Source organism: Copidosoma floridanum, unplaced genomic scaffold, assembly GCF_036245765.1.
Source record: "Copidosoma floridanum isolate Cflo_tuat_1 unplaced genomic scaffold, Cflo_Japanese_pri ptg000006l, whole genome shotgun sequence".
Classification (NCBI taxonomy): domain Eukaryota; kingdom Metazoa; phylum Arthropoda; class Insecta; order Hymenoptera; family Encyrtidae; genus Copidosoma; species Copidosoma floridanum.
Genome location: NW_028321883.1, coordinates 781,276 through 796,269, shown reverse-complemented (window position 1 = coordinate 796,269; position 14,994 = coordinate 781,276). Strand labels below are relative to the sequence as shown.

General features: G+C 32.4%; 2 protein-coding genes across 6 annotated transcripts in view; one reads left to right on the top strand and one right to left on the bottom strand.

The window, feature by feature from the left end:
* Positions 1 to 14,994, bottom strand: part of Atg9 (autophagy-related protein 9) — a 363,261-nt gene that overhangs the window by 342,511 nt on the left and 5,756 nt on the right. The window lies entirely within an intron of this gene.
* On the top strand, positions 4,078 to 4,963 carry LOC149375488 (uncharacterized). Its single transcript, XM_089598509.1, has 2 exons — positions 4,078 to 4,337; positions 4,462 to 4,963. The coding sequence occupies exons 1-2, from the start codon at positions 4,078 to 4,080 to the stop codon at positions 4,961 to 4,963; spliced, it is 762 nt and encodes a 253-aa protein (XP_089454635.1).

The window sequence follows — 14,994 nt, the reverse complement described above, 5'->3', positions numbered from 1 at the left end:
GGCATTTGTAACGTTGTTTGGAATATATTCCTTAAGTTTCAGAAACATCTGTTTTTTTTTGCGCACGATTTAACAGAGAGTCACCCATATATATATATATATATATACACCATGAATTCAACGTTCTCAACAAAAATGTTGGGTCAACATCAGTAGCTGACGGTAAGGTAGGGCAAGTGAACAAGGCAGTAAAATTTAACTTAGATGGGAAATAAAAATCAATGCATATTTATCGAACTATCAGCAAAAATGTCACGATTCACAGAGCGTTCCATTATTGGTGTAATCTGACATCAGATTTGTAATTAGCGACCACAAATTTCTACTAGATGCCAATTTGGGGCAAAAGTAGGCGTTTTAGAAAAATTATATAGTCCCCTTCGCGGTTGTGGCAGTTTTTGGGGTACATTTGGCCCCCGCTACACTCAGAGAGCTATTCACAACAGAGACGAGTGATGCACATTACGCATACAGCAGAGTACTCAAAACCACGTAAGATGGCGTGACGCCAGCTTTTGTACCGTTGCTGCCCCTCTCGTGTGCTGTGATATAGTCTCCCAACGCATAGAGTAGCTGTCTTACCGTATAGCAGTGGAGGCATGTTTTTTCAACGGTTCTGTCACTGCTATACGTCGTGACAAGTTATAACTGGGCAGCAAGGTGCTTTGTACTAAGTATATCGCACGTATTTCTTTTGTATTCGTTGCATTGTAAAATACTTTTATATAATTGAACATTACGTTGACACACTGTAAGTCTTTTCTCGTGTTATTAAAGTGGTAAAAATTCTCAACCGATATTCATGGTGTAAGGATGTTAAAAGTTTTTTTAGATGCGTTTTCAAGAGTCAGCTTTTCAATGTGTACGTAAGATAATGATTACAAGAACCCCATTAAGAGGTTAGATTAAGAAAGAAGAAAACGAAAACTGAGGCATCGACGATTTTGTAAAAAACATTCTGATAAGTTGGAATTCATCAGAACTGATTGATTACTTTGGTAGTAAGTACAATTTAAGTTAACATAGTTGCATGTTACTTGAAGGTTATTTATTATTACTTGATTTCGTTGTCGAATAACTGACTTAGTATCTTTTACGTCATTATTACAGTTCGTTAACGTTTCCCGATACCATAGTGAAATTGCTAAAGCACAGTTTTTGGATAATAATGACTAGTTCCATAAAATTGACTTAACGCTATTACGTAAAAAAAATCTGTAATCATAGTACTCATTACGATTTATATAATAATTCGCTTCCACTAGACGTATCTTAAAAAATGTATTTAAATTTTAGCTAAACATATAGATGGGGACAAATTCTGCGTGCTATCAGAAGAAGATATTGATAAACTGTTTGTTTTTTCATGCAAAGAAAAATTCACTTTTAAGAGCTGTTACTCTTTATTTAAAAAATCTTTGGATACTACTACCACTTCCTTCCGGAATAATGCTGAATACTTTTCAGCATCACAAGAAGTACCTATTTGCGTTCCTAATAACTCTGATGGTACCTGCTTCGATACAATTGGACTTAAATCCAACTGTCAATCGGTAGTAACAAGGTCTTTAGACAATTCACTTTGCATTGTGAATGATAAAGAAAATTCTGCAGCCAGTGAGATAGATATTCAAAATCCTTTGATCGCTAGTGTAAGTAGAAAAAGACGAGCATTAGATGATTGTTCAAATAGCGTTATTTCTGACAAAATTAATAAAACGTTAACTTCTGCAACCCCAGTTGAGAAAAGTGACAGCTTTGTATTGGGCGAGTTGACAAATTTTGATGAATATTATACAACAAGTAATAATTTTATCAAACATAAACTTAATATTTGTAATCGTTCTGATTTAGCAGAAGTTATAAGAATTGTGATAAAATGTAACTGAAATAACTAGATTCTATGATAAATGATGTATATTTTTAGTACAAAAAAAAAAGAACTGTATCAATTACTTAGTGACAGTGAGAACATGATAGGAAATTTGATGCTCATTAGCTACGGAAAAAATAAAGACATCGGACCTTTCCGGAAGCATTTATGCTACATAGTTATTAACAACGAAATGCTAAAATGTAAAAAATCAAATAACCAGTTTGAGTAAGATTTTTTTTTATTGTAATTGTTACATTAGACCCAATTTTTCTTTCTATTTAAAATCAACTTGTCAATGCTATTAAATGCTAGATTTTTGTTTTTGTGCGTAATAATGTAATGTTACAAATATTTATGCGGATACTTTTTTAAAATTTAATTAAATGTTATGTTGAACACTGTTAATTATTTAGCTTTGCTTTATATATTAGTACTGTGCATGGTAATCTCATTCTCTACTCCAATTATTTTTTAATTACATTACACATTTCTTTCATAGCACAACGGCAGCTAGATTCAAAATCTTAGCGGAATCAGTTACCGAATTATTTGAAGTGGAAGAAGCTCATCTATATTATACCCCATACGTCACATTTGCTAGTCCTGTAGATGATAAATAGAAAATAAAAGTGAATGCTCACGGTCTTTTCTACAACGAATACATTAAATTTCGAGAATTATTATGTATAGCTGAAAACGTTCAACTGAGTAGAGCGACACGCAATTCCAAAAATACAGCGACTTCCAGTTCGATAATACCATCTAAAATAAATTTGGATTTGCTATATGATGAAAAATATACATGTAGCGAAGGAAATATTTTGGCACTATGGGACTCATCTTATATTCACAGAAGCTTAATTATGCAAGATGTTCACGGAGTTCAATACATTCAACATTTTAAAATCTTGAGAAGTGATCTAGCTCCAAAGCTGGTAAGATGCGTTCGTTTATATTCATCAAAAATTAATTTTGTATCTTAACAACAAAATATACGGTGATTTTCCCCTTCCCAATTAAAGTACAAATATGTTTAAAATATGCATTGAACATCAGTAATTTATTAAGCAGGTTATAACTCCTAACAAATCGTTTTTATGTTAATATTATTTCAGATATCGTCTGATTTTAATAAAATTTTTGAAATACTTGCTGATAAAGACGAATGTACTTATACTTCTGAGGTCGAAAAAAATTAACAACATTTGTGCTAACTTGATTAAGCTTGTTGAAACGAAAGTTGCAGAATCGCAAAAAAATTATCAACTACTACTGTCAGTAATGGGCAGTTAAATGTTATTCCAGATTATTTTAACCACAATGATGTAATAAACCAAAACGCAAAAATAAGTACAAATGGTCGGTATTCGCATCACTTATACTTATCATAAGACATAGAAATAATTTATTTCAAAATTTTAGTAGTTTTACACGGTTTAACAATTTCATTCAAATATTGCAGAGCACAAACAAGCTTTAGAATTACAGCTACTACCAAGTCTTATTAAATATACCGTTAGATCAAGGCTAGTGAAGTTCACGAAACTCAATGTCTTGAATTCATTTGTGCGGCATTCTTCGGTAATACAAAAATTTTTAGTTTTAGTACCAAAAAAAATTTCCATTATTCTTACATAATATGCATATAAAATAAGTTTTCTTATAATCTTCACAGGATCATAACGATTTGAGTCCTCTAATCAACGAACACAAAAAATTCTGTGAAACTTTCAAGTCAACATCTGGGTTCATTGTTTTTTGTGGTAAACTGGATAATTTATTATGTTGTCACGTGATCCTAGACAAGGCGTATGATTTTTAAAAACCTATGGAGGCGCTTGATTTTATGTATAAATCATTTTACGTTTTAAAGTTAGATTATCCTCTAGTATGCCAACACATTTGGTCATTCATTCAAAAATATGTGTACGACATGGAAAGTGGTAGAAAACTCGTTGGCCAGCAACAAATCATTAAATTGCGCAGTGAACTAAAAAAATTTGAGGTTTAAATATTAGTATCACTTAGAAAAATCGTATACCAATATAAGAAAAGATCATATATTTAAATATAATGTACATAGAAATTATCTCATGAAAGAATTTCTATTATTTTATTAACGACTATGTAAGTGCCCGAAAGCGATAAAAAGTCGTATATTGTTTTCATTAATGCATATATTATTTTTACATATCTACAATATGGATATTCAAAAAGAAATCCTAAAATTAACATGCACGTTGTACCAAAATTTAAATTTTTCACGAAGCGATGTTCAGTTTATTATTAATGCTTTTAGTGATTTTATTACAAATATTTATAACCCAGTAAAATTAAAAAATCTGTATAATACTTTGAATGAGGGAATCAGTACAGAAGCACTTTCAGAAATTAAAAAAGTTTTCGCCCAAGTTTCAGATCCATTTCATGATTTTTCAACGGAGAACAAACGACTAAGCATGTATAGCAAGCTAAAATTATACGTTGAGCCACAAATTTTAAATTTTGATAACATACCATATCCACAACGAAAAGGTAATAAGGTTTACCTTAAAGGATCTTTTGAAAAATTTTAAACATGCTAGGCTACAAGATACAGTTTTTCCCTTAGTAATTTTTTATGATGATGTAGAAACAGGCAATGCTCTTGGATCGCACAGCGGTATAAATCAGGTTGGACCAGAGTATGCAACAATTCCTTGTTTTCCACCTAATTTTTCATCAAAATTGGAGAGTATTATCTTATGTGGTGGTTTTTGTACAAAGGACAGGAAAACATATGGAAATGAGATAATCTTTAAACCTTTGATAGAAGAGTTAAGTTACTTAAGAGATCAAGGTATAGAAATTGATACAGGAAAGCGAAAATTAAAAGTATTTTTTATATCTGCATTAATTGTAGGAGACAACCTTGGATTAAATAGTATCTTCGGATTTAAGTCATCATTTTCTTTAACTAAATTCTGTAGAATGTGTTATGCAGGGGATAAAGAATCTAAAACTTTAACGAAAGAAGATAAGTCTTTATTAAGAACCGTAGACCAGTACGAAATAGACGTCAAAAATATTTTGGCAAATAGAATTTAAAAAAATGGCATTAAAGAAATTTGCACCTTTAACAAATTATCTGACTTTCACGTCATTAAAAATATGTATGTTGATCCCTTACATGATCTTATGGAAGGATTGTGCAGTTGTATTATGTCTGAGCTTCTGTTAAAGTTTGTAATCGAAGATAAATATTTTTCCATTAATTACGTTAATAGTCAATTACGAACAATAAATCTAGACTCTTAAACTTCAAATCGTCCTCCACCTATAAGCATGGAGTACTTACAAAAAAATCGAAAATTAAAAATGACAGCTTCAGAAATTATCTTTTTTACCCGACATTTGAGTACTTTGGTTGGTGATATAATACCTGAAGGCAATCCAGTTTATGAAGTTTACCAAAAATTGCGTGATATAGTTCACATATCAACAGCTCCAATGATAACGCAAAGTTTAATATTACAATTGGAAATTTTGATTAATGATCATCATAAATTGTTCATTAAGTTTTTCGGTCATTTAAAACCAAGATTTCACATTTTAGTGCATTATCCCAGATTAATAAAAAGAAATGGTCCTTTAATAAAATTATCGACTATAAGATTTGAATCACACCATCAAATAATAAAAAAATGTTTGGGATCGTCAAATAACAAAATTAATATTAAGAATTAATATTATGATTGCAATTACAAGATAATTCTATTAATAATTATTTCCCATTTAACAAGAAAAAATTGTCTTTAAACAGTATTACTATAAATGACATACAATACAAAAAAGGTTCTATTATTCTTCCTGAAATTAATTCAGATTTTCCAAAGTACGGAGAAGTTAAAAATATATATGTTATAGATACAACTGTTTTCTTTAAATATATTCTTTTATCTGTAATCGGATTTAATACTCATTATTTTGCGCACAGTGTATCCGTGGATAACGAGCAAAAATTTATAAGTTACGGTAATCTTGCATCTAAAATGTTATGTGAATCATTTATAAAAAACAATGTACAATTTATTGCTGCGAGATATTTTTTTTAATCTACACAATCTACTTAATATTGTATTGTCAAAATAAGCCCAATAAAATGTATTTTCTTCAGCATTCAAAAATCAATTTTTTTTAACTTAGCATTCTATGCAACAGTGCATAATAGTAATACACGAAAAAGATTATATAAAATACAAATAATAATGAAGTTACCTATTGATTAATCAGTTAAATTAATCAAATATGTTACATAATACAGTAAAATGTAATTTTTTTTTTGTTCACTTTACTTCTAAAAACTGTGCCATATTTTCTCATAGGTAAATACTGTATTTGCTATATTCATGTATGTAAATAGTCTGGTAGGCCATAAAAGGGATTTAATAGTGACGAAAGTTACTTAATAATGACTAAATGTATACTATTAAGTATAATTATAATATAACAATGCTTTCTTTCTTTGAGAATATAGATCTATTTTAGAGGATCGCCAACGTTGAGAGAGCAGATGGTTAAAATATTGTACTTAGTACAAAGCACCTTGCTGCCCAGTTATAACTTGTCACGGCGTATAGCAGTGACAGAACCGTTGAAAAAACATGCCTCCACTGCTAAACGGTAGGACAGCTACTCTATGCGTTGGGAGTCTATATCACAGCACACGAGAGGGGCAGCAACGGTACAAAAGCTGGCGTCACGCCATCTTACGTGGTTTCAAGTACTCTGCTGTATGCGTACTGCGTATCACTTGTCTCCGTTGTGAATAGCTCTCTGAGTGTAGAGCCCTTTGCCTCCCATGACGAGGTTGAGTTGGCTGAATGTTCCTTACGGGCCTACAAATACATTACAAAAAGTTTTATCAAAATCGGTGCTGTTCTGCAACTTTTCCACTATCGATCTAAGAAAATCTAAGAAAATCTCCCAACAACTGAATGAACGAAAAGTACTTTTTATACAGCTCACACATAAAAATAAAACACTATTATCGAAAAAAATTTGATACTAAGTAATATCGAAAAAAAAAAAAAATACTTAATGTAAAAAGAACTTGCCTACACGGAGATTTGAACTCGAGAGGGATCAGTACAAAAGTTCACGATCCAGTACTCAGCTGCCTCGGCTACTGATGCACTATCTTATGTACTATTCTAACTGACATATGTTTATAGTAAAGCTCTAAGGTTTAACTTCAAGTATTAGCATTGTTTTCTCTATTGGTAATTGTGTTAAAGTTTAAGTACCTTTAAGTAGAATTATTATTTTTCTGAATATTTTATTAACTACCTTATTTTATTGGAAAAATTATATGTGTTGAAGACTGACATTGTAATTCCAGTGAAGTCATTTGCTAATAAATAAACGTAAAAATAAAAACAACGAGTGCGTATATTATTAAAAATTTCTAATAAGCTAAGTACTCAGCAAAGAATCAATATTTTGTCTTGTTACAGTACATATTTATTTATCTCGTAAATTTTTTTTAGCGTAGCTGGTATAACATAAATTATTCAAGTTATCATTACTCAAATTATCACTTATACGTGAAAAAATGTAAACTCTTCGTACGGGCTTTTCGCGGCTTACCTTGAATAGATATTTTTGTGACTATAAAATCAATAATGATTGAACTGTCATGACAAAACATATAGTTCCATATAGTTTGTCATCATTACCAATACACTTGAATATATTAAACAATAGTATTGCAGTGAAATATAATCACGTTACGTTCAAGAGACAAAATACGATACAAAACTTCAGAAAAAGGGTTTGAAATTTTTTGTAACTATATATTTGTTATTAGTTTTAGAATTAGTTATCATTGTAAATGAGCATTCAACATTTTACTATGTTACTACTTTACTATGTTATTTTTTTTTAAATTAAGTTATTAAGAATATAATTTTATATTGAGTTAACATTTTTCATGAACATGAAACATTTAATTAAGTTACTCTCAAAAAACTACACCAAAATATGGCAGCTGAACAAAAAAAGAAGGTTAAGTATGCAACTACCACAATTGTTTATTCACGACGACTTATGTAACATTAGGAATTCGATTCGATAACAGGTGCAAACTCAATACTGTCGAAAGCTATCCTACATTTTTTTTAAATATGAATTTCCGATGCTCCAGTACAGAAAAATCACTTCTTTTCACATCCGTTTTAGTTCGAAGATACTCTACTGAAAACACCAAGAGCGCACAACGAGTAAGTTGGCATAGCCTCCATCAACGGTTCGCCGCTTTTCGCAATAATACACTATTTTTCAAAGTTAACGGTATTTAAAACTAGAATAGAGTTCTGAAAATTTATTGAGAAATAGGTCCTACAAAGTCCCATAATTGGTACAGAGACATTTTGGAAAAGGGCCTGCTTTTGGTTTTGTCTGCGGTTCGCAAAAAGTTCACATCTAATCCAACTGAAATTAGGTGAGCAATAAGAGGTAGAATACCTACCTTCGGCATGAATTAAAACTCTTGGTAATAACTATAACTCATGTTATTAAACTTCGACAATAAGGCTTAAAATGGCGGTTTTTTACGGTTTGCGAAGAAATGGGTTGACTAATTAGGGCCCAACATAGTTCTTTTTTTTTAATTGAAACAGCGCATCTTTTTTGTGTAAATCATTTTGTAATTCAGGTGCTTGTTTTCGCTGTGAACGTAAGAAACTTACTTCGGACACGTTCAAATTTCTTTTTTTTTTTTTTCCTTAGCCTGACAATTTTTTTGTCTTTTTTTAGTAAAGTGCACTGCAGAGGTTGCCATCTCAATCCTGATTTTTCTCTTGACAGGTATGGAGTTTGACAAAATAGGGATAGTTTCTTGACAAGGTTATGAAAAGGTCTCAATAAGCTGTATCTGAACTGATAGCTGAATCTCAATGTCTGAAGTCGTATTTTATCTTATATCTGAAGTGTGTTGCTAGCTTAACGTCCTCGAAGATGATTATAACTCGACAGAATCAGTAATAAGTTTTTTTTTCAGCGACAAATTAGTGACAAATTTTGGTACCTATAAGTTTGCCCTGCAGAAAGATATGCAGAGTGTATTGCTAGCTTAATATCAAACTAGCACTATGTCAATTTTTTTCCATGGGTAACAAATTAGTGACAAATTAGTGAAATTATAAGGTGCTCACTCTTATATGATCTAACTATTCAAGCATACAGTAGAAACACAAAACAAACCTACCTATCTAAAGACCGTTAAAAACACTGTATTAGTACCAATGCTCTCAACTGCAGCAGAAAACTAATGACATGACCGCCACAGTACCGCCGTCGGAACTGACGCCCTGCGGCCAGAATTAATGCGCACCAAGCGGCAATTACGAATGTACTAAAACTAACCAACTGAATCCCAAGTTATTTCCCTCAATAACTAAGTACCCAAATCATCTTAAACCAAACAACCCTATACTCCAAACCAATAAAAACGAAGAATACTTTAAATATACGCTCAACTTATAAATGTATAAATAAATTTCTTATCCCCAGATAACCCAGCGCTCTTACTACCCACATTGTTTATTAATAAACTAAGAGTCTAATTCCCACATAAGCCGTGGCGCTTACCGACCAGTTTATTAATTAATTAAATAGAAAGTAATAACACAAGCGCCTATCTCCAGATGACTAGCGGCGCTGACTGGCCAGTTTACTAATTAATTAAATAAAAAATAACAACACAAGCACCTATCCCCAGGTGACCCAGGGCGCTTATCAGCCACATTGTTTCTTAATACACTAAGCACGTATCCCCAGATGACCCAGGGCGCTTACTGGCCAGTTTATAATAGAATTAAATAAAAAATAATAACACAAGTGTATATTCCCAGATGACCCGGGGCGCTTACCAGCCACATTGTTTATTTATAAACTAAGCGCCTATCATCAGATGACCCGGGGCGCATCCCAGCCGCATTGTTTATTTATAAACTAAGCGCTTATCACCAAACGACCTGGAGCGCTAACTAGGCAGTTTTATAAATGAATTAAATAAAAAATAGTAACACAAGTGTCTATTCCCAGATGACCCGGGGCGCTTACCAGCCACATTGTTTATTTATAAGCTAAGCGCCTATTCCCAGAGGACCCGGGGCGCTTACCAGCCACGTTGTTTATTTATAAACTAAGCGCTCATCACCAAATGACCTGAGGCGCTAACTGGCTAGTTCATTAATTAATTAAATAAAAAATAACAACACAAGGGCCTATCCCCGGATGACCTAGGGCGCTTACTGGCTAGTTTGTAAATGAATGAAATAAAAAACAACAACACAAGTGTCTATTCCCAGATGATCTCGGGCACTTGCCAGACACATTGTTTATTGATAAACGAAGCGCTTATCACCAGATAATCTGGGGCGCTTCCCAGCCATATTGTTTATTTATAAACTAAGCGCTTATCACCAAATGACCTGGGGCGCTTACTCGGCAGTTTATAAATGAATTAAATAAAAAATAACAACACAAATGCCTATTCTCAAAAGACCCGGGGCGCTTACCAGACATATTGTTTATTAATAAACTAAGCGCCTATTACCAAATGACCCTGGGAGCTTACTGGCCATTGAATACCAGCGCTAGTTTTGTTATTTAAAAAAAAATTAATTAATTAATCATCTGGTCGGTAAGCACCCCGGGTATTCTGGGGATAGACGCTTGTGTTGTTATTTTAATATGTAAAAAAAAACAGGTGTGGGTCTCGGGACCCTTGACAGATGTGAAAAATTAAAGAATATGTTATTGAACTCGGTAGTATTTGATTTTCTATGATAAAAATAGAAGTTTTCGTCAGATGAGTGCCGTTGTCTTCAGGGCTATTTTGCGGCCCGAGAGACCTGCAAAACAGGACTTGAGAGACATAAGGCAGCAATAGAGCAATGTCGCGTATGTGACGAATCCTATTTTTTCTACCGAACGCACACCAGCCTCTAAAAAACGCGCGAGATAGGAAAAGTATGTATTTTTTTGGTCTAAATTATCTTTATTTCATGTTTTAATATTAAAAATACAGTTTATTCATAAATATGCATTTTTATCAGTGAATATTATAGATTAGGAAAAAGCAAATTATGTGTATATTTTTTTTTTGTTCATTGACATATAAACAAGGAGAACAAGAAATAACAACAATACACGGCAAAAACTATATCTATACAACCTACCTACACATAGGTACATACATTAGTTTAACAAACGATCAGGTGCATTGCTTTATCTGTCTCTCTTGCTCTTTTTGGAAATCTGCAGTTTACTGTGCGTAGTTGCGCACGTGCGCGAATTTCGTTGGCTCTTTATTAAAGACGGGTTAAAATGGAGTTTGAATAAACACAGTTGGAAGACCTCGGGAAAACTTAGCATGATGGTCAAATATTAATATTTTAAAATAATCCTGTTCACAGAGAAGAAATTTTTTTTAAATGCTGAAAACATGATACAAATTCTAATATTAATTCATCATTTTCTACATGCGCAAAATATTTTAAAAAAGTCACGAAAAAGGCCTACCTGTATGAGTACAATAGAAAGAGAGAGATAGAGAGAGATAGACAGAGAGAGGGGGAGAGAAAGAGCAAGCGCGACAGCAGACGATCAATGGCTCTCTCTATTTCACTTACACTTTTACAGGTACTGCCAAAATGCCTTTTTCATTTTTTTTGATTATTTTGCGCTAGTCGAAACAAAATGAAAAGTGTTTATTGATAGAAAATTTTTTGCCCTGCACGCTATGATTTTTATTTTTTCTGTATATCAAACCGTTAAAAAATATAAGCGAAACAAACTTCAAAACACAATTTTACATAATTTTGATATTATTAGACCACTCAAAAATAATCGTTACCATTTCTTTTGAAATCCGCAGGCTCGTATATATATAATATAAAAGACGTCGTATTATGGATCAATTTTCTAATTTAGAAGTTTCTCGGTTGGTACCCATAAGTAATAAGAATACAGATCAGATCGGCATACTGCGTAGCACAATCAATAAGGTCCCTGACTACCAATCCACACGATTAGGGTTCGATTTTCGGAATCCGTCAAACTTGAAAATTTTTTTTACACATATATAATATATAATATATGTGTGTGCGTATGTATATTCTATATGTTCAATACATACATAAAATTTATTTATTATATTCTCTCCTACATAGCTACATATACAGGTAGTAAACACGTTACAAACGAGAGAGGGGCGGCAGTAAGCGCGTGGAGAAAGAGACAGAGAGCCAAGCCGAGCCGAGTTAAACCGGAGATCGTGCCATCGCAACGGTCGCTTTATCACGTCGGTCGAACCCCCAAGCACGCTAATAGATGTTTCACATCAAAAATAAAATCTGAACTTGCTGTAAAAAGAAAGAAGATTTATACAAAAGTATGATAGTGCACAAAAAAGGTAACAGAGGCAAATCGAAAAGAAAAATTATCTCTCTCTCACACACACAGGCTATCTGCAAAAAATAGCAAATTATCTTAAAAAGTTTTTTTGCTCATATGTTTGCTTTTATTACTCCTAGAAATATTTTACGACCACAAACGATATTTTTGTGATGGAATTTCTTGTAAACGAGAAATTTAAAAAAATCTGTTGTATAATAATATTTTAATTGCAAAAAAAATAGAAAATATTATTTCGATACAAAATTATTTAAATTACATAAAACAAAATCCACTGAATGAATTGTAGTATCATGTTAAGAATTAATAGTTTTCAACTAAATTTATAAGGACAATTTTCCAGATTTGAGAAATATTGCATATTTTTTTGTAAATTAATTTTTTTCAGTGAATCTTTCAGGTATGGTTATAAATATACGGTATAATACATCGTAACTTCGGCTTTTACGAACAAGTTGCAATCAGTCTAATGTATATTTTTCAACACACGTTTTTTTCCTTGACTATTTTAGCATGAAAAAACTATTTTGCAATATAAACAAATGCCAGTACTTCAAAGATTTCTTTAAAAATATTTTTTTCATACAAGCAGCATTTTATTTGTCGTAAAGAACACACAATTAAGAAAAGAATTGTGGCATGTTTTGAATGCAAGTTACAAGAAAACGACGTTTTTTGCAATCACAGTTATTGACAGTTCGAATTTTTTTTCAGTTCCCAAGATTTGACCTACATCGAAAACCAAAGCCAGTATTAAATAATGGATGATGAGTGATAAAAACCGATGAGAAATAATAAAATTTAGGTCTGAGACTAAGAACCGAATTAGGTAAATATTATTATGAGTGATTACTAGTTATTCATTTTTATTTTAATCATAAGCAACTTATCGTTAAATACTAACAAAAATAAAAACTGATAACAACTATTTAAGTTTACAATTGACTAAAACTCATAGTTTATGATACGTTTATTGAGCTATTAATAAAAATTTCTTCAATTTATTTGCTATCCACCTAATTCAGGTGGCTACGCCAAGTGAGAGAAATCAACCCTTACTACCAAGTAAGATTACTGCAGAGTCTTAAGGGAGAACTTCAGAGGAATATAAAAAAAAAAAAAAAAAAACAAAGGGGAGAGTTAATTGACCAAGTCAATCAGACAACATATCAACGCCTCTTACGCAGACTAATGGAGCTCAGACTCTCTTATTTGAATTAACATGGGAAAATCTAAGCTCCGTTAATCTTCGTACACTTGTGTGCAGCTGGAGAAATACAAGTATAGCTTGCATTTGTCCGTTTGTCGAAACATGGTGTTCAACACTGAGAGAAAAATACAATAAAAATTACTGTGTTGGAATGGTAATCTGGTGTCATTCTGCCATCTAGGGACTTTTTACTTTGGCCAACCTTATTTTTACAACTCCGGACAGTAATTTCTATTGTACAAGCAGTAAAAATTACTGTTCTAACCAGTAAAAATTCTTGTTCCAATAGGAAAAAGTCTCTAGACGATCAAATAGTAGCAGATTACCATTCCAGTACAGTAATTTTTATTATATTTTTCCCTCAGTGAATAAATGTATATATTAATGGCAGATTGAGTTAACTTGTACATATTTACATTATACTATCCATGAGGGACGCACGACACAGGTCAAAGTTTAGTTCGACTAATCTGACAACTAACTTGAGCACATTCTGTAAAGTCTCAGATTAAATTCAATATAATCGAACTTTCTATTCGATACTAATCGCTATGTTTCTTTTATATAATAAATTTCGATATGACTACTAGTTTTCCTCAAGCTTCACACAAGTGCAAGCACCCCCCCCACACACGCACGCGCGCGCGCACGCACACACACACACACACCTTTCCGGACAAACCGATTAACTTCATTTTCGTGATTTTCGAGTACTTTTTGACAGCGCAGAAATTGCGCGTTTCCGGCTGTGCCTAACGTTAGGTATTAAGGTTACACCTTATAAATTTACATGGGTGATCAAAAAATACAATCGACGTCCTTGCTACGAGTCAATTTTAGGGTTATTCCACCAAGAACATGGAACTTGTTTGTTTATTCATATTTATGAATATTCAACTAAAGAATGTATATAATCACGAGAATATATGCCATGCCTGGTGACTAATTAATTTTTATCGGGTAGTAGATTTGTATCACTCCAACAGTTGTACGTCGTAGAGTTCTACTGACAATTCTATGATTCCCACGTAAAGAAATACAATTCATTTTTTCTCGTCAACAATGACAATGAAAATTTTAATCGGGTAAGTTTTTGTCAGAAACAAGGCTTGGACTGCGATTACAGGGATTCTAACTAATCTGGAGCGCCAATCACCAAAGTACATTCACTTTAGGTGATTAATTTTGATATCTGCGAGAGAAATAGGCTTTTCGATGACATGGTTCTGATATAAACGCTATATTTTACACGCCTATATTAAAATTTCATAAATATGTGGCTATTGCGCTATTGGAGTCCAATAACCCATTACCCTTACATTGATACATTGCAGTCAAAATTTGACGTCTTACTACTACTTTTTTTTATCTTAGGGTAGCCTAAGTGTGACGCGAGCCTTATAAACGTACTGTACACTAAGAAAGGTGGTATCAAAAAAGTATTATA